Genomic DNA, 26,068 nt, shown 5'->3' on the forward strand with positions numbered 1-26,068 from the left:
CTGAGCTTCTACCTTGGTGCACATCCATGGGGAATTGAGATGGAGAATTTCGCCTGTGGGAAACTTCCCTTGGTCTGACTTGGGACAGGCTGGCCAGCTGGTGTCCTTGTCACCCCTAAATGGTCCCACACCTCCCGATTCTAGCCCCTCCCATTAACCTACCTTCCTGGCTCCTCCATATGACTGTTGCAAACTTCCATTTGACAATTACCAGGGGAGATGTAGACACGAAGAAGAAATAAGTGAGAGGAGTTTTATTATGTCTGTTGTACTCATGAGGCTCAATGAGGAGACCATGCCTGTGGAAATAGGTCATTCCATTTAGGTCATTAGTTAAGTACTGTGTCATTGGGAAATTTTGAAAAATCAGTATCATCAAACTTTTGGTTGTGTAATCACAGGACTTTATTAAACATATTCTATGTACAAAGCACCTTGTTCTTTCTGCTCTTTGGACATACAAAGCAAGTGACTTATCGAGTAACAAGGGTAAATCTGTCTCCAAAGGTTTATGGTCTTATTTGGGAAAGAAAATATATGCACACAAGAAGGCTAAAAGTAAATAATACTACACAATAAATACTGACTCAACAGTGAATGGGCCAGATATACATACTGCAGGAAATCAGTGGAGAGAATCAGCACTTCTGGTTGGACTGATCAGGGAAGGCTTTACAGGGAAGGCAAAAAGTGATGCACAGTTCAGACACAGAAAGCCCTGGATACGTGTATAGTCTCTGAAATATACTCTTCCCAGGGCAGGATACCAAATATCACAATTCTGTAAACACTGAGTGAAAAGATTCTTCAGTAGATTTTGCTGGCTAGTCACCTGATGAAAGAAACTGAATCTAATGCTCAACACTTTCATCTAGATGTCAGTGAACCAAGACTTCCCTGGTGGTTTACATTTCTGAAGCAGGGGGCACAGGTTCGACCCCTGATCGGAGAACTGAGATCCCACATGCTTCGCGGCCAAAAAATTTTCTTTAAAAAGAGAAGAAATTAGACGTCAATGAACCAACTCCTATGAGAGTGTCTCATCCACACTCATGCACATACATGAATTCATAGGTACTCTATTACAAACAGCTTACATTTTAATGCCAATTATTATTTGCCAAGTCCTATTCTCAGTATTTTATCTACATTTGCTCATTTAATCTTTCCAATAGCCCTATAGGGTAAGCGCCATTATTCTCAATTTCTGGTTGGGAAAATCAAAGTCCCAGGAATTTAAATAACTGTCCCAAGGATTATCAAGTACTAAGTGCTCTGCCCAAGAATCTGCCTTAGACACTGCTAGCAGCAGTTTTTCCTTGAGCCACCTGGCCAAGTCACTTCCTTGGTGAGATGTGAACGGGGCATTCCACGTATCTCCACCCTGGGTCTTCCACAGTCAGCCTGATCCATGCCGTTCTTTGTCACCTTTCAGGATGGGACAGACTGAAGTGTGGGCCACAAGAGGGAGGGTGGACTTCTCCAAGGGATCGTCAAATGATTGTGGGGTTTCTCTGTTAGCATCCATGAGCTTTTATTCAATTATTTTTTATCTTTAGGTCACACCACACAGCAGGAGGGATCTTAGTTTCCCTACCAGGGGTCTGACCTTCACCCCTGCACTGGCAGCGCTGAGTCTTAGCCACTGGGCCACCAGGGAAGTCCTTCATGAGGCTTTCTTAATGAATAATAACCCCAACATAGGGTCTTTCGCACCTCCTCCCTTAGGGAGTGAGTGCATTCGAGCAGAGGGTGCTTTCACATGAGATGTGGTTGCCAAATGCACAATACAGATGAAAGGCCAGTCTCACTCTCTCTGTCTCTCAACCTCTCTCTCTCATGCTCAGACTTTCCATCTGTAAATTGAGGCTGTTGGACTCAGTCTTTTCTAAAGTTTTTTTTTCAGAATTATAAATCCTAAAACTATCTAGCTCCATGACATTGCGTCCTTCCTTCAACATGTTGATTTGGGGTAAGTGACCTTTCTTCATATGGAAATCTCCGCATCGGGAAAACCAGGACTGTGTCTGCTCCATGCTCTTCCCTTGAAGAGACCCTACAGAGGCACTGGGAAATGTCAAATTAAAACTTCTTTCTGACCTCGTCTGCAAAGGGTGCAATTGTTGTCCCAAGATGAACAATACCACTTAGAAGATGACTCATTCTCCCAGTTGGTATATTTTTCTACCTTCTGATTATTATATTTTTGCTTTCTTAAACATTCCTACTTAGAGGAAATTTTCTATAGTAAAAAAAGAGAGAGAGAGAGAATAAAAAAGTTTTACTACAGTTTTCTGTGGTAAAAGAAAAACATGACACCCCTCATTCACACAGTGAGTCACCCTTTTCCATTTGTAATGTCACTTCATTAATACTGGCTTCTTTTGTATATAACTTTAAAAAATTATTTATTTATTTGGCTGGGCAGGGTCTCAGTTGCAGGATGCGGGCTCTTAGTTGCAGCATGTGGGATCTAGTTCCCTGACCATGGATCAAACCTCAGCCTGCCTGCATCAGGAGCTTGGAGTCTTAACCACTGGGCCACCAGGAAAGTCCCAATACTGACTTCTTGGGGAGATAACTAAGGGCTACTCATTGCCCCTGTCCTTTATTCACTAATTTTTTTTTTTTCCTGCTGCATCTGACTGTGTGCTTGCTTTAAAAAGGATCTTTTTTTTTTTCCTAGAAGGACTTTTATCTGTAATACTGTTCTATCAGGTGGCTCCTGATTTGAACATCGAATTTGTTTACATACAAGGTAAGAAAATCAGTAGCTCTCTACTTGAAATATAATATTTCTCCTTCCTCATCCCGGGTTTCAAAACACCATATTGTTCGGTGGGGGTTCATCTTACATGGGCTTCCCAGGTGGCGCTAGCGGTAAAGAACCCACCTGCCGATGCAGGAGACATAGGAGACATGGGTTAGATTCCTGGGTCTTGCAGATCCCCTGGAGGGGGGCATGGCAACCTACTCCAGTATTCTTGCCTGGAGAAGCCCATGGACAGAGGAGCCTGGCAGGCTACAGTCCATAGGGTGATAAAGTCAGACACCACTGAAGCAACTTAGCACGCAAGCACCTCTTACATAGTCAGAGTAGACAGAGAGACCCTCGGTGGCTCCTTGGTCTTGATGAGAAAGTCCAGGGCTAGGAATCAACAGTGTTGGGCTTTTACCTCTGGCTTAAACCTCTACTAGCTGTTACTTATCACTGCAACCTTCAGTCTCCTTAACTTAAACACCTTTCTGGTTCCAAAGCTCTATGGTTTTGCTTGGTTCACGGCCAAAGAAGTTGTATCTAAGCCCACGCTAGGCTGACCATGCAATCAATTTAAAGGTGGAGGGGTGGAACATACTGGCCCTTGAATTCCTTTTGTCCAAAGAACAATGACCTACTTAGAGTCGGCCCAACTTTGGTGACTATGCATGAGGGCCCTCCCTCAGCCACCCATAGAATCCAGCTGGGTGACATCCCTGGCCACCACTGCCAAGATGAGCCAGAGCTCTCGTCCTGATTCCAAGAGCATGAGGCTGGAGACCCCGGCAAGACCAGGATTCTGCTGTCCGCTGTTGGATACCCAGCATGGCATATATATGTAGACGGTGGACGGGGAAAACGTCAGCAACACAGAACAGCTTAGACAGAGGGGCCTTCCATCCTCTCTTCACACCCTCCTCCATCAGCACCACCAAGAGGGAGGCTTCCTTCATATTCTTCGGAGGCAAGAAGACTCGAGACACAAACCCGAGACACGAATCAGGACATTTCTCCTGGGGTCTCTGCCACTCCTGAAATGTATGACCTGGTCAAGAACAGACAATCACAGCTTTAACATGCAAGCAGCAACATCTAAAAGCATCATGACGACTGCATCATGGATTGACTCTTTCTTGAACAAGAAGCCCTTTTGGGTAAAGCCCCCTTGGCAAATGAAGACTCGCTTCCTTTTAAGTCCCTTGGGAATCCAGGAATCAGCTTTGTTCTCTTGCCTGCAAAAGCTGTTACAGAACTTGTCTGTCTCCAAGTTGGACCGTGCCCTTTCCTCTTGCGAAAGACCTCTTTTTTGACCAAGGCCCTGGGTTGCTGCAGAAGGTCTCAGCCACACTGGCTACTAGATCCCTGATGTCCTGGGATCAGGGAGGCAGGCTCTTTCTATATTTCTTTCTCAGGCAATCTACATGTGTCTGTGTGAGTCTCTGTGTGTGTTGCTGTCTGTGTTTCTTTCTGGATTTCTCTACGTCTCTCTCTGCATCCCTCAGACTCTCTCTGCACCTCTTTGTCTCAGCGTGAAAGTAGGGGTCCTGCTGTAGATGTCTCCATCTCTCTGCCTGGTCTTCGGTCTCTAGATCTAGAGGGACACGGAGACAGAGGATTGGAAGTCCTGGCTTCACATGTCTGTTTGCTCTTCCAGCTCTGAGCTGCCGCCCCATGTCACTGAGGGTCCCTGTCTGTCTGTCTGTCTCCCCCGTGCCTCCCTTGCCTTTGTTTCTGCCTGTCTCTGACCCTCCTGCAAATGGAAACTAACTTCTGCATTATCTCCGAGGGCCTCCCACAGACAGTGTGTATCATAATGCCTTGCTCTTTTAACACTGGGGAAGAGAGGGTGACAGTAGGAAATGTGGGGATGTTGTTGATATCATGGAGGATATCCTGGGGATGGGAAATAAAAAGCGGGGGAAAGGGAGCAGCTGGGACCACGGGTCCCTCTGCTCACTCCCCTCTCAGATACTCCTGCTGATTTAGAAGGCACCCCTCACCCCCCGCCCCCTGCCCGACAAGCCTGACTGTTTTACAGGGTCAATAACAATTTCAGATGTCCAAGAATTAGAAGTGTGAATATATCTCCAGCCAGAGCTAGGTGGGAGTAGATTGCCTGAGAAGAATCATTTCAATCAAGAAAACATCATTTCTGATTAGAATGAATCAAAATTGAGATTATTTTTTCAAGAAATGTCACATACAGGCCATGTATATGGGGTCCCCTTTGCTGGGTACTCACCTCCCAAGTTAGGAGTATAGCCTGGCTTACTAGCTTGGCCCTTTGGTGGGGTGACGAGAGAAATCAGAAGAAACATTCTGAGGAAGACACGGGATAGTGGACTTGTCACCAGCAGTCTTTTCGACTATTTAGTCATTAATATGATCACAGTTATTCAAAGCACATGGAGAATTATTTCATTAAGCCCAGTATTGTGCTTACTAAAACATGTTAGACAAAGACAAACCCTGTATGTTATCACTTATATGTGGAATCTAAAAAAAAAAAAAACCAGTGAACAGAAAAAGAAGCCGACTCACAGATATAGAGAACAAACTAGTAGTTACCAGTGAGGAGAGGGGTAGACTAGGAGTAGAGGATTAAGAGATACAAACTACTATGTATAAAATAAATAAGCTGCAAAGATATACTGTACAGCATGGGGAATAGAGCCAATATTTGGTAATCACTTTAAATGGAGTATAATCTATAAAAACATTAAATCACTATGCTATACACCTGAAACTAACATGATATTGTAAATCAATTCCATCTCAATTTTTTTAAAAAAGCGCATGTAGAATTGTGACCTACAGCAGTTTATTTCTTGCCTTCACCTCCTCCCTCTCCTTTTTTATTTTAGAACCACTGACAACATGCGAATAGGCTGGTGTGAGAGACTCTCCTCCTCCCTGGCTTGGATCCTCCTCCTGAAGCCTCTAGTTTGAGACGGAGGTGGGGAGAAAGCAGCTGACTGGCGTGGAGAGAGTGAAACAGGAAAGCGACCCCGAGTCTTCAAACGACTCCACTTTTTCAATTAACTTTTATTGGAGTATAGTTGCTTGGCAATATGTTAGTTTCTACTGTACAGGACAGTGAATCAACTGCACAGACATGTATATCCCCTCTTTTCTTTATTTTCTCCCCACTTCGGTCACCACAGAACAGAGTAGAGAGTCCCCTGAGCTATACCTAGAGGCTGTCAAACAGAGTGAAGTAAGTCAGAAAGAGAAAAACACATGTCAGTATTAACACATGTATGTGGAATCTAAAATATTGTACAGATGATCTTATTTTCTTTTTTTTTTTTAACTTGTTTTTTTTTTTTTTATTAGCTGGAGGCTAATTACTTTACATCATTACAGTAGTTTTTGTTATACATTGAAATGAATTAGCCATGGATTTACATGTATTCCCCATCCCAGTCTCCCCTCCCACCTCCCTCTCCACCCGATCCCTCTGGGTCTTCCCAGTGCACCAGGCCCGAGCACTTGTCTCATGTACCCAACCTGGGCTGGTTAAGATGATCTTATTTTCAAACAGCTCCTTCTCAGCTACTGAAATTCTCAACAGTACCATCAACTCCTTGTGCTAAATTATCCTTGTGCTTCAGATACATGTTGTGGATTGGAAATATCATCTTGTTGGTGGAATTATTACCATGTGAATATGGCACCCCACTCCAGTACTCTTGCCTGGAAAATCCCATGGACGGAGGAGCCTGGTAGGCTGCAGTCCATGGGGTCGCCAAGAGTCGGACATGACTGAGCGACTTCACTTTCACTTTTCACTTTTATGCATTGGAGAAGGAAATGGCAACCCACTCCAGTGTTCTTGCCTGAAGAATCCCAGCGATGGGGTCGCACAGAGTCAGACACGACTGAAGTGACTTAGCAGCAGCAGCAGAACATAGATTAATTCATCACATAGGATATAAAATGAACACAAACAAGTATGCTTATTATTAGTAGTATTAGTATTAGCCCAAGGAGAAAGACTTAAATCTGGACTGTAGGATATGGTGACCTAGAAGTCAGAGACCTACAGATAGGAGAGGAGGAGACAGGTAATAGCCTACTTCCTCTGATTAGGGCTAAAATACCAACTTACAAAGGCTACAGCTGGTGACAGAGTGAAGGAAGGACATAAAAAGGTAAAAACAAATTTGCCTAGGACCCAGAAAAGTGATTCTCTTTTTTTCACACTTATTTTTATTTTATTTAGCTGTGCCAGGTCTTAGATATGGCATGTGGGATCTAGTTCCCTAACCAGGGATCAAACACAGGTCCCCTTCATTGGGAATGTGGAGTCTTAGCCACTGGGCCACCAGGGAAGTCCAACAGACCAATGATTCTTAACCCTAACAGTACATTAGAACCCCTGGGGAGCTTAAAAAATATAATAACTCGGCTCTACTCTAAGACTTCCTAGTTTAATTTCTTGAGTGGAACCTGGACAGTGGTATCATTTACAAGCTCTCTAGGTGTTTATGAGGTGCAGTCAGCCTAGAAAACCACTGATTCAGACAATCGACAAACTAATAATGAAATTCTGGGTATTATTCTGACTTAACCTAGCATATAAAGACACAAAGAGAAGGATGGGGGGAAATCATTTTCTATAACACCACCAAACAGCAGAGCTTCCCTGTGGTAGCTGAATGGATAAATACCAGACACATGTAAAGGAGTGAAACTAGGCTGAAAAAGATTGGAAGAGTCAGACCCCTCTCCTGAGAGCATCCTGGCAGACCCAGGGAAGAGGTGGGAATACATCAGATAGGGGAGCTGGAGGCAAACATTTACATTGCTGAGATACCTCAGGAAGACTTAGATGAGTGAGTCTCAACCCTGACTACGCTAGAACCACCTAGAGAGCTTAAGCATCTCCCCAAACCCAAGTCACAGTGCAGACCAATGCAATTGAAACCTCAGGGGACGGCAGGGGTGGAGCAACATTTTTTTGCAAGGTCCCCAGTTGCTTCTGATATCCAGTCAACATTGAGAATCACTGCTTTAGATAATCAGTAGTGTTTCCTCTCAGTAAAAGTTGGCATTTTTTTTTTTCAGCTGGAAAGCATGTAAAGGTATCAGCCATCTCCCAGGTATGCAGACCATGGACTGGGAAGGAGACCAAAGCTTCGGTAACAGTAAGGCAAAAAGGTATTTGCAACAACATGAATGGACCTGGAGATTAGCATAGTACATGAAGTAAGTTAGGCAGAGAAAGACAAATTTCATATGATATCACTTATTTGCAGAATCTTAAAAAAAGTGATACAAATGAACATATTTACAAAACAGAAACAGACTCCCAGACATAGAACACAACTATGGTTACCACTGGGGAAAGGTGGGAGGGAGGGATAAATTGGAAGCTTGAAATTGACAGATACACACTGCTATATTTAAAATAGATAACAACAAGGACATACTGTATAGCACAGGGAACTCTGCTCAATAGTGTGTAAGAACCTAAATGGAAAAACAATTTGAAAAAAGAATAGATACATCTAAGTCGATAACTAACTTTGCTGTCCACCTGAAATGAACACAAAATTGCTAATCAACTATGTTGTTGTTTCATCTCTAAGTCACATCTGACTCTTTTTGGGACCCCACGGACCTTAGCCCACAGGCTCCTCTGTCCACGGGATTTCTAAGGCAAGAATACTGGAAAGGGTTGCCACGCCCTCCTCCAAGGGATCTTCCTGACCCAGGGATCGAACCTACATTTTCTGCTTGGCACGCAGATTCTTTACCACTAAGCCACCTGGGAAGCCTATTCCAATATAAAATTTAAAAATGTTTTTAAAAAGTAAGGCAAAAGTATAGGAAAATAAAGAGGAAAGGAGGGGAAGAGAAGATGAAAGCTAAAGAAATCAAAGGACAGGAATCAGAAAAGCAAGGAATCTAGGGAGGGGGCAGTGCTCTTACTCGGGGCCACTGACCCAGTCCCGCCTCATGCAGAACTCCTGCAAGGTTAATCCACACAGAACCACAGGGATTCCTTCAGATGCTGGCAAGGGAAACCCTAGATCACCTCTCCTCTTATTACTGGGTTTGTTCTCTAGGTCAACCCTGAATCTGTTTTGTTGCCATTTAAATTTTTTCCAGTTTTTCCCTCACTCGGAACAGCTGAAGGGTCACACCTTTGCATAACGATACATGGTTTCAAACTGTATAGGAACTTAAGATAAATGATAGGGTTTGTACACTGTGCAATGACTGAACCATCTCTAGGATATCCTGACCAGGTCCCTTACCGTCTACAACTTCAGTAACCATGGAAACAAGCCCTCTTGAACATCAAGCTATTGATATTAGGGAAATCTTTGTGTAGGGTTAGAATTTGTTCCTCTGGAATTGTCACACCTTGAATATGGGTCAACTGATTAGAGTCACAATGAACAAGTGAGCTGTCATGGGGACCCAACACTTTCCATCTGCTCCAGTTTCTGTTTCATCACCTGCTCTCCTGCTCCATAGTTTGAGGGTCACCCCCTCCAGGCCCTGCTGCCTTGTCACTCTCCTCTAAATGCATTTAAGTCTAATTTTTGTCTATGGATGTGGTCCCAGTGCTCTACCTAGATTCTGAACAGCTCAAAGAGGCACTCACAAAGCTCTTCTGAAAAATCCATACCGCAAAAGTGTTAAGTGATGGTTTGAGCAACACTCCAGGTGCCAGAAACTCCGATGGGGCTGTTACCTCGTCAAACTTTTAAATGCAAAAATGAACGTGAAGGCTTTACCTCTGATATCCTGGAGATCCATTTTGCAGAGTTTATTCGATCCTTTAAGGCATCTCTTATCTGGGGGGTTAACAAAAGGAATTAAGGATTAGAAGATTATGAAGAACTAACGCATATGCTTGAGATAGGCAAACCCTATGGTGAGAGTGTGTCTCCAGCAAGTGTTGTTGGTGGGATCAACAGTAATAATGCTGTTGTTGATACTTTGACTACAAATACTAGTTGTGGTATTCGATTCATTTAAAAAGTAATCATATGGTCTATAACTACAGAAAACCTTAAATGCTTTTTATGCAGTTTCACTTGCAAAATTGCATTTGTTCTTTATCCTAATCTAGCAGAGAAGGCAGGGCATCCCAAGTGGCTCAGTAGGTAAAGAATGCCTCTGCAATGCAACTGCAATGAGAAGATGTGGGTTCAATCCCTGGGTCAGGAAGAGCCCCTGGAGGAGGGCAGAGCAACTCACTCCAGTATTCTTGCCTGGAGAATCCCAAGGACAGAGGAGTCTGGTGGGCTACAGTCCGTAAGATCACAGAGTCAGACACGACGGAAGTGACTGAGCAGCACGGAAGGCAGGGAAAGCATTATTATGTCTGTGACCCATTGAAGAATCTAAGGCTCATGAGTTAAGGACTCTCTATCAGCACACAGCTATTCCACAGAAATATCAGGATGAAAGGGCTAATTTCTTAACCCTTACCTCTTTTACTTTTAAGTTGATATTGTATCCTCATGGGAAAACCAAAGAACCTCTGTGAAATATGTCTTTTACAAACCTTGCATATTAACTTAGTAGTAAAACAGCATTGATAGTACAATAAATAGATACATAAAATTTAAAAAATAAAAAATAAGCCCTGCAGTGTGAGTGTTTGCATCTACGATTTAGGAGGTTTGCTTTTCTCAATCCAAGAGGCAATGTAATAAAATAGAAAGAGGGTGATCTTGAAAGCCTGAATAAACATCTGACGTTTTGTTCCTTTTTTTCACTTATTTTCATCACACCACCTACACACACCCATCTGTATTTGGAGAATTTCCTTCCTTAAGTCCACTGCTCTTTAAGGTAGAAGCCAGCAACTCACTTTCTCAGCCTCTCTTGCAGCAAAGATGTAGCCACGTGACCTGGGCTCAGCCAATCAGACATGGTAATGTAAGATGCAGGTATCAGTGGTCCTCCCTAGGCAGTGTGGAGAGGCTGCAGTAGCAGGAACTCTAGCTTAGCACACACCGTCTGATGTTGCCCCGCTGGGCTGTGCTCTCTGTGCCCAGAAAAGTGGGAAGGGTCAGGGGAGCCTCATGTGGAGTCATCTGTGCTGTGAATCAGGAACTACTCTTTATGCGTAGCGTCCGTGCCGCCCAGCCACAGAGAGACCTTCCCAAAGATGTCATTGTGAGATGTGATAACTTTTTCTGCTTCAGCTAGCTAGAGTGGGTTTCTGAGAAATTGTGAGCAAGCTACTTCATCACTTTGAGTTTCAATTTCCTCATCTGTAGAACTAAAAATCAGAATAACCAGGATTGCTTTCAGGGTGAGAGCTAATGAATATAAGAGCTTAGCCCCGTAAGAGCTTGAAAGCTGGCAGTATTACTTGCATCATTGAGACCTCGATGTCCTGCTCAAGTGTCTGCACAAATGATTGAGGTGAAAGACTCCCAATAAGTGGTCTTTACAAGTGAGCATTTCAGGGCCAAATATTGACAATGCAGAAAACAGCAGAAGAACTTATTGTACCTTCGGATCCAGGATTGTTCCAAACACCAGGATGAAGAAGCCCTGAGAAAGATGGAAGAGGGACGAAGAGCCATTAAACAAAATAAAATGATAATAATAAATACCAGTACTTATTATCAGTTCCTATTCTGGTAGAAGGTAAAAGTAATTTTACTAAATCCTTAAATAGAAAAACAAAGATCATTTTATTAAATCTTTGACTCTCTCATTTTAAAGTCGCAACACCTAGATTGATCCATTCAACAAATATGGATACAGAATTTTTCATGCACCAGCCACTGCTCTAGAAACTTAGAATACTACAGTAAACTAAGCAGACTGAGGTCCCTGGTGCATGCAAGAATACTATAGGAAGTTTTTATTTGGGCAAAATAAAGTGTTTTGTGTTTATCAGGAGTCGTGCATTGCATCAGAGTATAATGGCCCAAGTAAGTCCGAGGAGACAGGCTATGCACAGCCACCTCAGAGTTCTTGAACAATCAGTAATTAAAGAAACTTCCACAGAAAATAACAAAAGCAGCTGTGTTCAGCTTTTATGAACACCCCCAATCACCTTCCCCCATCCACAACTAAAAACTGTTATAAAACTTGTGAAGAAAAATTAAGTCCACAGATACTCATAAAAATTCTAGAGTTTCTAAGTAGACTAACAGGTGCTCAGAAATGGGTGCTCCAGATATTATACTATAGAGAGAATTTATTAGTTCTCATATCTCCTATCTCATATCAATACTTTGGCCATCTGATGTGAGGAACCAATTCATTGGAAAAGACCCCAAGGCTTGGAAAGATTGAGAGTAGGAGCAGATGGGAGGGACAGAGGATGAGATGGTTGGATGGCATCACCAACTCAATGAATATGAGTTTGAGAAAACTCCGGGAGATGGTGGAGGACAGGGGAGCCTGTCGCGCTGTAGTCCAAGGGGTTGCGAAGAGTCAGACACTGAACAGTGACAACATATCTCATGATTCATGCAAAGACAGACCCCATGAAAGTCACACAGTGGCTGTTCTCCTATCGTTATAGTCCATTTGAGTTTTCAACTTTTTTTTTCATGGAATTGGCACAAAAGCACCCTGGGAGAAGGAAGGAAATGTATTTGTCCCATTTTTCACCTAAGGAAGCTCAGAGATTTAACTTTCAGAATGTGAGAGGCAACAATAAAACACATTAGACAAAATTCCTCTTGGAGACGAGGTTACTCAGGTCTTGACTCACCAGACAAGAGATGCAAGATAATGACCTTTGACTTAGGCATCCTTGTTAAGCTGCTTCTATTTCATAATCAAATGTGATCCTTACCCTGGCCGAGGCCTGCTAACGTACCTAGTTTAAGACAAATGGCACCATAAAGATGTCACAAGCAGGTGACCATCAGCAGAAACAATATAAAACCGCCTGCGATCTTGATTTGTAAAAACCCGGCTGAAGGGTGGAGGACTTCACAGACCAGTACACGGCAATACAGCTCAGCTATTCCTCCAAACACACTAAAATATGCCTCCCTGTTCACCCAGTCCATCGAGCGCTCCCAAGCATGGAGTGATTCTACCACATTACTGTTTTTAATGTTTCTCTTAGTCTACAGGAAAACCATTGAAATGTGTCATTGTGTCTACTAAGAAAATGTCATTGATTTCGTGAACCATTCAGTTATAAAGTATCACTTGTATAAAGATGCTTGGGCCAAATACATCCCAGTCTGGTTTGGGTACTAGGAATACATTTTAAACCAAAATCTTCACAAATTTTATGCAGGAATTGAAGTTTAAAAGATCTAGGAACCACAATTCTAGCCTGTTTCCTGAAGGCTAAAGGACTAAGCTCTCTCTTTGAAAGATCTTTAATTTCTTGAGTTTGGATTAATTATATTCATATCTGAACATTTACCATAATGCTCAGCACAAAAGAAATAATAAATGTTGTGTCTCAGTGTATTTCTGTATGTGCACATGTGCATTTAATTGCTTTATTATACAACCTGCATCTATAGCAATAAATATGTAACAAGAAAACATTCCACAAGGATCACTTTTCATTGGTCCATGCCACCTTGGGAAAAGTTACAAAAAATACCCTTCAAAAAATTCGGATAAGATTTTAGTCACAGTTTTATATCTGAGTAAGAAGAATTCACTGGTAGCAGCTTCTTTGAATTTCTTTTAGTAGATAAAGCACAATTTGAGCAGGTAAATCTCAAGATGTTCTCCCAGGTTTTAAAATATGTGCTTTAACTGCTGTAGACTGAATATTTGTGTCCTCCAAAAATTCATATGTTAAATCCTAGTGCTGAACTTGGAGATATTTGGAGGTGGGGCCTTTGACAGGATTAGTCATGAGGACAGAATCTCATGAAAGGGATTTAGGGTCCAGATAAACGAGGCCCCAGGGAGCTCCTGGCCCCTTTCACCAGGCAGGGTTATGGCAAGAACAAAACTGTCCATCTGTAAACCAGGAAGTGGGCTCTCACCAGATAATCTATCTGTGTGTGCCTCGATCTTGGACTTTCCAGCCTCCAGAACTATAAGAAATAAATATCTGTTGTTTATAAGCCACCCAGTCTATGGTATTTTTTGTCATAGCAGTCCAAATGGACTGAAACATTTACTTTTCTCCCACCAAAACAGCTAGAGGGAGTCCTCAAACCTCACCCAGCCAGTTATTCTCAGTAAATATGAGGGAAGACACAGGTCAGAAGTTATGGATTGACAAATGAACAGTCAATGTAGCTCTTGACTACATAATAACACTTCCCTACCTAAAGGGTGGGGCTTCCCAGTGGCTCAGAGGTAAAGAATTCACTTGCAATGCAGGAGCCACAGGAGTTGCGGGCTCAGTCCCTGGGTTGGGAAGATCCCCTGAGGGAGGAAATGGCAACCCACTCCAGTATTCTTGCCTCAAGAATCCCACAGACAGAGGAGCCTGGTGGGCCACAGTGAGTGGGGTCACTAAGAGTTGGACTTAGCACACACGCACCTTGAGCTTTAAAACCCGTGGTGATGCTCCCACAGAGATAGAACCATGAAATCTTTAAGAAAGTCTTTCTCCTACATCCTGTTGACCTCCAGTATATTTAGGAGTCTCTCTTCTCCGTCTGCCCCGTCAGCCTCAGCTGCCCCACGTCTCCTTAGTCCCCACATGTCCTGCTTCTTCTTGCTCAATTGATTCCATCTCCTCCATCAGTGAGGGTTGCTGACTGTCCTTTCTCTCCTCTGGCACTGGGCATCCTCAGGATACCCTGATCCACAGACTTGCTGGTAAACAGTGATAACCAACTCGCCTACTTTGTAGCACTTGCCATTCTCCATGGTTAAATACTTCCACCATGGCTGATTTAAATCTAGCAACACTACCATGTGTAAAACAGATAACTGGTGCAATAGATAGCTGCTGTATCAGCTCGGCTCACTGCTCTGTGATGATGGGTGAGGGGTGCCGAGGGAAGGTGGGAGGCAGGCCCAAGAGGGAGGGATATGTGTATACATACAACTGATTCACTTCCTTGTACAGCAGAAACTAACACAATATTGTAAAGCAATTATACTTCAATAAACAAAGATAAAAAATGAAAATAATATCAATCAATCAATCAATCAATCCAGCAACATGGCATCAATGAACATGGAGTCTGGAAGAGATGGACACATCATTACACAGTGTTCCCACCACCCAGATATAATGGTTGCCAATAACCTCAAAAGCACAGTGAAATGTAGATGCAATTACGAAGTGATGCATTTTGAGGATGTATGACCTTTGTTTTCAATCTAACTTATTTAGTTTGTAAGGATGTCTATGTTTACAATCAGCTCCCAAAATTCCTGAAAGGTAGCAGTCAGCTCTCTTGAGCCAGTACAAGCCAGTTCCAGCCCAGCAGTGCCTCATGCCTGCCCCAGTGTCTGACCTTCACCCAGACTCTGCTCTCAGCTCCTCACTGTCCCAAGGGTCCTGGCATTTAGATGGATGGCCCCACCCTCCTCCTTGTCAGCAGTCAAGGCAGAAACAGCTGAAATTACAGGTTGACCCTGTAATAACAGGTAAAGGAGTTCATGGTATCAAAATAAATGCTCACAGCCTGGTTTAAAACAAAAGTCACAGCAAAGTGGCCCCAAGGGAGACAAGGGGAAAAAAGGCTTAAAAGTGAAACATGAATTCATTAAGCACTCATGATGAATGGCCATGGGGTACCCAGAAGAGAAGTTTTAGGAACATTACATTTTTTAAAATATTTTTTATTTTGGGGGTCTTGCTGCACACAGCATGTGGGATCTTAGTTTCCCAACTCATGCCCCCAGCAGTGCAAGCGTGGAGTCTGAACCACTGGAGTGCCAGGGAAGTCCCTCGGAACACTACATTTTGAACCCAGTTCTACCAGTGACTAGCTGCATAAATGTGGATAAAGCAATTGATAATTACCAAGAGCTATACAAAAAATGTATGGTGCAATTAATATTTTCCATAGAAATGAAAAAACAAATCTGAAAGGTGAAACATCTCTATTTTTGTGTGTGTGTTTTTAAAACTGGAGGATAGCTACTTTACAGTTTTGTGTTGCTTTCAGCAGTACAACAACGTGGATCAGCCATAAATGTACGTATATCCCCTCCTTCTCGAGTCTCCCTCCCACATCCCCATCTCACCCCTCAAGGCTGTTCCCAAGACATCAAAACACTGGCTGCAGAATGAAATCATGTACACTGAAATTCTGAAAAAGTAAAATGAGAAAATATTTGACTTAAAATTTCTATTATAAATAAAACATTTATTTGAAAATAACCTTGAGATAATAAAATAAAAATAAGGTTATTTAAATACACAACTAGGAACAAAAGGAATATTTTAGAAGCCTTTAAAACAATAAAAGCTCACTTTTCAATTAGTTACTATACAGTTAACGTTCAGTAGAAGAAACTATGGCATACTATAACTGAAAAAATGAAAAAAACATTTCAGTCCGGTAGCAAATTATTAAAGATACATACATAGTCACCTGGTAAAATGCTCGGATGTATTTTAAGTGAAAACATACATTGTTTTTTAACCCCTATGCTATGTGAAAGCATATTTGTATGTAAGCATAGAAAACTTGGCAAAGATACAGATAAAACTGTGAATATTGCTTAATTCACAGAGGTGAAAGATGAGAAGAAAGACTGTCTTTAATATCACTCTGGATGGCTTGCCTCATTAAAATAAGATGGTTTCCAATGGCCTGTAAAAATTCTAAATGGTGATGGAGTGGGAGGGAGGTTCAAGAGAGGAGGGACATATATGTACGCATGACTGATTCACATTTTTGTACAGCAGAAATCAACACAACAGTGTAAAGCAATTATCCTCCAAGAAAACAATTTTATAAAAAAGTAAAAATAAATTTAAATTTTTTTAAGTTTAAATAGAAAGAAATATAATATATGGGCACATTTTAATACCTCCACTTACATACCTAGATTTTGGGGGAAGTAGTTTTATTTAGTTTCTAAACAGCAACAGCTCAGCTTTTAATATTTTATTTATCTATTTCGCTGTTACAAGTCTTAGTTGCAATATGCAGGATCTTTCAGTTGGGACTTGAGGAATCTTAGGTTACAGCAAGTGGGATCTAGTTCCCTGACCAGAGAACAAACCTGGCCCTCTGCGCTGGGAGTGCAGAGTCTTAGCCACTGGATTACCAGGGAAGTCCCCCATTCACTGTTTTCTTTCATTTTTAAACAGTCCTATAAAATGGGAATTCTACCCATTTCATAAGAGAAGAAAACACGGCTTGGCAAAGTTAAGCAAATATCACAAGAGAGTGTTACACATTCATAAGTCAGAGAGTCTAGATTTTAATCCAGGTCTTTCTGGAACAAAAGCTTACTTCCTGCCTCAATTTCCCTTCCAGGAGCATGCTCAGTCAAATCAGTCATGTCCTACTCTTTGCCACACGGAGGATTGTAACCTGCCAGGTTCCTTTGTCCCTGGGATTCTACAGGCAAGCATATTGGAGTGGTTGCCACTTCCTCCTCCAGAGGATCTTCCTGACCCAGGGATCAATCTTGAATCTCCTGCAGCTCCTGCATTGGCAGGCAGATTCTTTACCACTAGCCACCTGGGAAGTACTCCTGACTCAATAGGCTATTTCAAATTCTTTGTCTTTTATAAAGAAATACGATGCTACGAGCTCCTGATCACATTACTTTCTCCTAAAGTCTCTCACTGTGGACTCAGTCAGAAGGCTCTGGACTTACCTGGAAGGCATTGAGCAGGGAGAAGATGATGTGGAAAGCCAGCAAGCCGTCATTGAGGACCGTGGCTATGCCGAATCCCCAGGTCAGTCCCAGCAGTGGCGTGAGGATAGCAATGTTCCTACTGATCCTCACAATGGCCCTCACCTCCTGGAACATGGAACTGCCGATGGCCGCTCGCCGGGTCTTGACAATCACCAGTGTGACTGTGACCAGGTTGACAACCACAATGGCCAGAGCCGGAACCACAAAAGCCAGAAGGGCCTTGGTCATGTCCCAGTTGAGCCAACAGGCCTCAGGCCGGAGATAACCTTTGCCAGGTTCAGTGGCAGCGACCGTGATAGCAGCGATGAGCAAAGGGCACCCGTAGCCCACCGCAAAGAGGGCTGCCACCAGGACGGACTTGGGCAACGTATGGAAGACAATCAGGATTCCGTAGAGGATGAGGAGTGCCTTGGCAAGCATCCAGAAAAACACAGAAAGGTAAAAGAAGTGAACGAAAAAGGTTGCTGCCACGCATGCGCTGTGGCGCCTCATTGGACCACTGAGAAAGGAAGCCAGGATGAACCACACATCAGCCATCAGTAAGGTGGTCGCAATGTTAGCAATGCACACGTGGCGTAAGAATGAGATCTCTGTCTTCGTCACCTGGCCCCAGACCAGGGCCTCGATGCACAAGCAGAGGACCAAGCTGCAAATAGAAACACCCAGGCCTATGTACGTGATGTAAATCAAGATCGGGCTCTGCAAGACGTGGGGTGCCATCAGAATCGAGAAAGAGGTAAATATCTTGCTTGGGCTACATTTGCAAACCACCTGCTGGGAGTTCTCCTGGATCATTTGGCAGACCTTGCGGTCCCATCTGCTCTCCAAGGAGTGCCAGCCTGCACACTCTGTCCTCCTGTCCTCCGACTTGCTTATCTTTTCAAAAATCAGAGAGATTCTTTCAAGTTCCTTGGGCAGAATGACAGACAGGACAAGCCCATTCACGGTGATGCTTTCCAAAGCACTGGTTTCTAAGATGGCCCCGAGAGTTGGAAATGCGATGCTGACAGCCTGAGAAGGAGAAGGCGCCTCCTGAAGCTCCTCTCTACTGATCAACACCTTCCCCGTGACCACATCGCTGGTGTCGTTAACTCTCATTGAAAAGGTGACATTCTTTCCAGCATTGTCTCTAGAGAGAATGGTTCCCACCGTATGGATGAAGGTCTCTGCTATGTCAATGGGATGCTTATTGAAAAATAGCTTTCTTGCGAAAGAATTGATTGAATGTAGCAGGATGCAGCTGCTGTTTCTGTCGGGGATGAAGGTCCAGTTTGAGATGCTTTTGCTATTAAGAATGTGGTTGGCCATGATGCTGTAACTCTGTCAATGAAGAACCAGGATTAATACTGAGCCACTCTCCGAATCTGCCAGGACAATCAAGATTAAAATGCATGGTCCTGGGACTTCCCTGGTGGCTCAGTGGTAAAGAATCTGCCTGCCAGTGGGGAAGACACGGATTGGATCCCTGAACCGAGAAGATCCCACATGCCATGGAACATCTAAGCCCATGCGCTACAACTGTTGAGCCTGTGCTCTAGAGCCCAGGAGCCACAACTACTGAAGCCCACACACTCCAGAGCCTGGGCTTCGCAATAGGAGAAGTCACCGCAATAAGAAGCTCTCGCACCGTAACTAGAAAGTAGCCCCTGCTCGCCGCAACGAGAGCAAAGCCTGAGCAGCAACAAAGACCCAGCAGAGTCAAGACTACATAAATAGATAAATAAATAATTAAAATTATACATAAAAATGTGGTCTTCCAGCTGGCAGCAAAGGCATCCCCTGGAACTGCCTAGAGATCCAGAATCTCAGGCCCCACCCCAGACCCAGTGAATCAGAATCAGCATCCTTTTTTACAACTGGAGTATTGTTGATTTACAGTGTTGTATTAATTACTGTTGTCCAGCAACAGACTCAGTTACACACACATATATATATAAAGACACATTCTTTGGCATTTCTTTTCCATTATGGTTTATCACAGGATATTGAATACGGTTCCCTGTGCTATACAGTAGGACCTTGTAGTTTATCCATTCTCTATATACTAGTTTGCATCTGCTAATTCCAACCTCCCAATCCAGCCCTCTATCACCCCCTCCCCCTTGGCAAACCACCAATCTATTCTCTATGGCTATGTAGAGCCAGTATCTTAAGGAGACTCCCAGGTGAGGTTAGCGCTGCAAGGGAATTGCCTTCCTCCCCATTTTGTGTAATGCCTTCCTTCCCCATGCCTGTTGCCATCATCAATTCCTTTTCATACCTTAGTGAAACTAGCATTCACTTACCCTGGTCAAAGCACCCATTACGTAATTAGCATCTAATGAATCCCAGTTGTGAGCAGCACCCTGTATAGGAACATTTGTTGTTGCTTAGTTGCTAAGGCACGTCCGACTCTCTTGTGACCCCATGGACAGTAGCCTGCCAGACTCCTCTGTCCAGGGGATTTCCCAGGCAAGAATGCTGGAGTGGGTTGCCATTTCCTTCTCCAGGGAATCTTCCTGACCCAAGGATCGAACCAGTGACTCCAGCATTGACAAGTGGGTTCTTTACCAATGAACCATCAGGGGAGCCCATGTATAGGAACATACCAATCTGGATCCTAGAGGCTAAACTTACTTTTTAATGTCCTTTGCTTTGAAGATCAAAGCAAAAAAAAAAAAAAAAACAGGATCCAGTTCCACTTTATATTCCTGAGGCAGATATGTATGACTGCTTTCTTTGCACTCAGTTATTCTCCTTTTTTGCAACCTGTTCTGACTCCAAACGAAAGTAAGAAAAGACTCTTTCTCTCTGCTACTGTGGTTCTTAGTTTTCCGTAGCCAAATAGACACTGGAAAGATGTACGCTGGGGTTTGATCCACACCCCATAAGTGGTCTCTCTAAATGTTTCTTGTTTGAATGTTTCCACCTTTTCGTTCTTCTGTTCATTAGCTCTTCATTCACTCTTCAATGATGATTTATTGAACACTTGCTGTGCTAAGCCCTGGAGATACTGAGATGAAAAACACGGTTCTCAGACCCCCAAAAGCTCATAGAGTATCCAGCTCACCTGCCTTCCTTTTCATCAAGATGATACTCTACCACATCCTCACCACCACTCACCTGCATCTTTGCCTCATCAACATCCGTCATTGGCACAGTGGAGATGTTGTGTAAGAGCTGCACAATCACAGCGATGTTTCCTGGAATCCGGGGAGACTTCTGAATGTTCCTGATCACACAGGACAGATCCTGTGGACACTTTTCCATTAACAAATCTGTAATGGTCTCAGGCTTCTTGGTATATTCACTGAATTTTGATCCTCCAAATATTTGAACATAATTTGAATCTTCCTAAGAAATGCCAAAAAACAACAAAAAGTTTCTTAATGTTCATTTTGTTTTAAACAGAAAAGGAGTTTTACTAAAATTTACAACAGTCTGATTACATGATTGTATATTGCATAATGTTTTTGTATTTTACATTCCCAAGCTCATATTCGCTGTGAATAGCCTGCCCAATACCATGGTGTTTCAACAGAAAAGGAAAGCCCTGCCTTGCCAGCCACCTGCTTCCTGCCCAAAATAGCAACTGTGGTCTTTAGTACACCCCTTCTGACTCTTCTATGTATGTATGCTGCACACTCATTCTGTAGATAGATTACTAGTGCCCTCTAACCTTATTTCTACTATTCTTGAGGGGCAAAGCATGAGATATGAGTATATTTTTAAAATAGAAATTCTGAACTGAATTTGGATGAATCTGTTGGAACATCCATACAGAAGGACTGAAAGTATTGATAGATCTCCCATGGATTCAGGCTTGAGTCTCACCCTTGAGAGCAAGCAGGTCAAACTATGGCCCTAGGATAACCACCTGATTTGGGGCAGGAGGCGGGGCAGGGCATGCTGCATGGCTTGTGGGATCTTAGTTACATAACAAGGAATCGAACCCAGGCTCTCAGCAGTAAGAGTGTAGAGTCTTAACCCCTGGATCACCAGGTTACGGTGATAGTCACCAGGTTATTATCACCAAAAATGGCCTGATTTTTGGTAAATATAGTTTTATTGGAACTGATAGATTTATTGGACAGGTACAAACACACTTACCAACCGCACAGCCTCATGTCCACTTTCCCCTTACTGAGTGCTAAATGCATTGCTAATTTCTTATTTTTAATTGAAGTATAATTGCTTTGTAATGTTGTATTAGTTTCTTCTGCACAACAAAATGAATCAGCTATATGTATACCTATATCCTTACCCTCTTGAGTCTCCTTCCCACCCACCCCCTTCCCACCCCTCTAGGTCATCACAGAGCAGTAAGCTGAGCTCACTGTGCTATATAACAGCTTCCCACTGGCTGTCTATTTTATTCATGGTAGTGTATATATGTCAATACTACTCTCCAGTTCGTTCCGCCCTCCCCTCCCCTGCCATAGCCACATGTCCATTCTCTATGTCTGTGTTTCTTATTCCCACCCTACTAATAGGTTCATCTGTACCATTTTTCTAGATTCCCTACATATGCATTAATATACAACATTTGCTTTTCTCTCTCGGGCTTACTTCACTCTGTATGACAGATACTAGGTCCAACCACATGACTACAAATGATCCAATTTCATTCATTTTTATGGCTGATACATATATATATTTTATGGCTGAATATATATATATACACACAATACACACAATATACGCAATATTGTATATATATACCACAACTTCTTTATCCATCTCGCTGTTAACGGTCATTTAGGTTGCTTCCACGCCCTGACTATTGTCAACAGTGCTGCTAGTCTGGGGCTCCACTTTGCAGGTGGGAGAAAGGATACTACCTCGAAGATGTTGAAGGCGGTGAGAGTCCGGCAGGTGTCAGTAACTTTGTGCCATTTCTTTTGCCTGCATAAAAACCCCACATCCCCTGGAGTGTCTGGAGGGCAAGGTTGGCTGCAGTAGGAATTGTCCACACAAGCGCCATGACAGTCACCTGAGAAAAGAAAAGGTGTCAGCATCGGATGGAGAGGTCTGGGCTCTGGACCACGTGGGCCGGTTACCACAGCGTCTGCACAGTGAAGGCACATCAGTCCTATGGACATCAGGTGTCTTTTCTTTGTAAAGTGCAGGACGATTGAAATAGATCAGGGATCATCATCTGTTTCAGGGACAACCTCCTATTATTTCTAACAAACTAGTATCCTGAACCCTAAGGTTTAAAATAGATAAAAATGGTACCATCCCAGCACAAGTGAGTAAGAGAGAAGAGCCCACAGTTCAGTCCACTAGCTCCCTCTCTCACCCCACAGGAACCCCTTAAACATGCCTCACACCTGCAGCTAGCTCCCCAAGAATACAGTTTGGAAGCCAGCATGCCTGATATTCTCTAAAAAATTTCTCAACTCCAATTCCTTAAAAAGCTAGGAAGAAAACCACATATGAGCCAGCAATCTCACTCCTAGGCACATACCCTGAGGAAACTGAAACTGAAAAAGACACATGTTCCCCAATGTTCATTGCAGCACTATTTACAATAGCTAGAACATGGAAGCAACCTAGATATCCATCGACAGATGAGTGGATTAAGAAGCTGTGGTACATATATACAATGGAATATTACTCAGCCATAAAAAGGAATGCATTTGAGTCAGTTCTAGTGAGGTGGGAGAACCTAGAGCCTATTATACAGAGTGGAGTAAGTCAGAAAGAGAAATGTAAATATCATATACTGACACATATATATGGAATCTAAAAAGATGGTGCTGATGAATATATTTTCAGGGCAGCAATGGAGAAACAGACATAGAGAACCAACCTATGGACGTGGGGGGAGGGGAGGAGGGAGAGGATGAGATGCATGGGGAGCGTAAAATGGAAGCTTACAATACCATATGTGAAATAGATAGCCAGTGGGAATTTGCTCTATGACTCAGGGAACTCAAATCAGGGCTCTGTGACAATCTAGAGGGGTGGGATGGGGGGGGAGATGGGAGGAAGGTTTGGGAGGGAGGGGACATGAGTGTACCTATGGCTGATTCTTGTTGATGTGTGACGGAAAACCACAAAATTCTGTAAAGCAATTATCCTTCATTTAAAAGAGCATTTTAAAAAAAAGAAATTTCTCAGTTCCAGAACTTTACAAGGAGCTATGTCCTCGACGGGGTCTCATAGATGCCCCCATAGCCTCTGCTCTATTTTGAGTTGGTTCAATCTAAAAGATTTATGGCAAAGAACTCTCAGACCAGGATGGAGCAAGAAGGGAGCAGGGGTCAAAGGTACAATTTAAGATGAGAAGAGTAAAAGAAAAGTCCAGATACATGCCATCGAGGTGTGCCATCTACCACGCCATGAGACAGAGGGCTGAGAAGAGCTCTGTGTTACAACAGATGGATAGGACACGCCCAACTCTTAGTAACTGCTGCCAACATACCGTGTGCCCTGGTAGATACCTGCTCCTTGCTCTTGCTGGCAGCCTAGGAAGGGAAAATTAAAATCCAGGTCAAACGCAATCACTAAAATGTGCACCCAGTGATTCACTTTAATCACATCTGAATCAGCTCTGATGCCAGCATGCCACTAAATCTAAGACCATGAATTTGTCACCATGGTCCCATTTCCCCTCAGCCTGAACAGATTTCTTTCCACGGCTATTCAGCAGGAGAACTCCTTCCACTCCAGGAAGAATGATCTGCTTTCTATCCAGGAAATACACCCTGGGTAGATGTGGACTTATTGGAAATTAATGAAGGTTAAGCTGCAGAACCCCTAGCTTGCATGGGCCCCTTCCATGCACTGAAAGAGCATCTAGCAATGTGTTCACATGATCATTGTTGTTGTTGTTTAGCTGCTAATTCATGTCCAACTCTTTGTGACTCCATGGACTGTAGCCCCCCAGGCTCCTCTGTCCATGGGATTTCCCAGGCAAGCATATTGGAGTGGGTTGCCATTTCCTTCTCCAGGGGATCTTCCTAACCCAGGGATCAATCCTACATCTCCTACATTGACAGGCAGATTATTTACCATTGGGGCACCAAGGAAGCTCCATCATTATCATATGTTTTATTAAATTTTCAGAAGCAAAATAGTTTAGCCATCATCTGTTCAGTCCTTTTTTTTTTCTTTTTCCAGTTTCCCCTCCTTTACATTCTCCCTTATTTTGGATAACACTCAAAGGATGTGGCTGTTTTTGGTAGAAGTTGAGTTGGTTATGTGTTTAGTTTGGATTAAATAGGATATATTTATGTAGCTTGCAGTCATATCTGCATTACAAGGAGGACATCAACATAGAAGTGGCATTCATTCTCAGGGTATTTACAATTAGTCATAGATCAAGAAAATCCTAAGTGCTCGAGATACTTTGCAACTAACATATTAAAAAAAATTTGGTTTCCACAAATTTGACAACAGTCTTTCTTACATGTTTACAAGACATTATTAACAATGAATTGAGAAGCTGAAAGCTACTTTTTTTTAATTAGCAATAAGAATGAAAAAAATTTGATCATCAGTTTTAGAGGTAAAACTGAATCATCTTTCTATTTTTGTTATAGAAAAAACTACAAAATTATTGACATGTAAGTATGCAGCCAAACAATGTAGGGAGGAAATGTTGGCAGTTTATTTATAAAAATATTGTTATTAATTTATTACTGGAGGGACTGCCCTGAGGGTCCAGTGGTGAAGACTCCATGCTTCCAATATAGGGGACACATTTTTGACCTCTGGTCAGGGAACCGAGATCCTCACATGCCACTTGGTGCCAACCAAATAAATAAATAAATAGATGCATGGAAGTGCTAGCACTTCAAGATGCCCTCAGCCCAGCTTGAGAGGATCATGGTCTCCAATGCACCATAATAAAGCACTTCAAAATGAACAATTCTGGATAATACTTGGCCCATTAAACAGACTCCAGTGAGGTCACATCCTGCTAGTCAGGTAGGAGGGCAGAGGGTGATGGTGTGCTATTTCCAAGGAATTCTGGAAACTGTCTTAAGTGAAGGAACTGATTCACTTCCAGTTAATTTGCCAAAGTTCATGTATACACAACTCCACGTGACCTCTTCATTTCTAGGGTGGAATCCGATGGGGCCACTTAAGCTTCAGCTAGCAACAATGCGCGGACAGAGCAGCTTGGTAGGCTACACTCCATGGGGTCGCCAAGAGTCAGACACAATTGAGACACAACACACACACACACGTAGCAACAGTCCTCGAACTAATACTGCGAACAAGACACTGGCAAACCCATCACCCGCTAAACCTGCAGAATTGCCTGAGAGAGGTTGGAAGGCAGATAGCACCCCAAAGAAAGCTCAGCCCCCAGCAACTTGTAAATTGAAAAGAAAATGATGGAACATTTCTGGTAAGGTGAGTCCCCGATAATCAAGAAAACAAAGCCAGCCTCCCATGCTCAGCCTCCAAGTTATGTCTTGTGGAAGAGTGTGGACGAGGAAATGAAGAGGAAATAGTACAGAGCTGTGGGGTTGGGGTGCCTCCCAGAAAAGGCCTTTCTGAGGGGGTCTCTAATCTTTCCCAGAAACTGGGCTGTAATTCAGTATTAGGGGAGGG

The 26,068-nt window shown here is 43.0% G+C and overlaps 1 protein-coding gene across 1 annotated transcript in view; it reads right to left on the minus strand.

Moving 5' to 3' along the window:
* Window positions 1–381: 381 nt before the first annotated feature.
* LOC110149726 (adhesion G-protein coupled receptor F2) overlaps window positions 382–26,068 on the minus strand; it is a 36,335-nt gene continuing 10,648 nt past the window's right edge. The window contains exons 3-10 of the mRNA XM_070456331.1: window positions 23,928–23,970; window positions 22,339–22,490; window positions 20,621–20,851; window positions 17,477–18,838; window positions 11,246–11,287; window positions 9,511–9,570; window positions 5,001–5,077; window positions 382–3,803 (exon numbers count right to left, since the gene is read on the minus strand). Coding sequence (XP_070312432.1) covers window positions 5,030–5,077; window positions 9,511–9,570; window positions 11,246–11,287; window positions 17,477–18,838; window positions 20,621–20,851; window positions 22,339–22,490; window positions 23,928–23,970 — 1,938 coding nt within the window. The 3' untranslated portion in view covers window positions 382–3,803; window positions 5,001–5,029. The remainder of the gene's footprint in view (window positions 3,804–5,000; window positions 5,078–9,510; window positions 9,571–11,245; window positions 11,288–17,476; window positions 18,839–20,620; window positions 20,852–22,338; window positions 22,491–23,927; window positions 23,971–26,068) is intronic.

This window comes from Odocoileus virginianus, chromosome 27 (assembly GCF_023699985.2).
Source record: "Odocoileus virginianus isolate 20LAN1187 ecotype Illinois chromosome 27, Ovbor_1.2, whole genome shotgun sequence".
NCBI classification, from domain to species: Eukaryota; Metazoa; Chordata; class Mammalia; order Artiodactyla; family Cervidae; genus Odocoileus; species Odocoileus virginianus.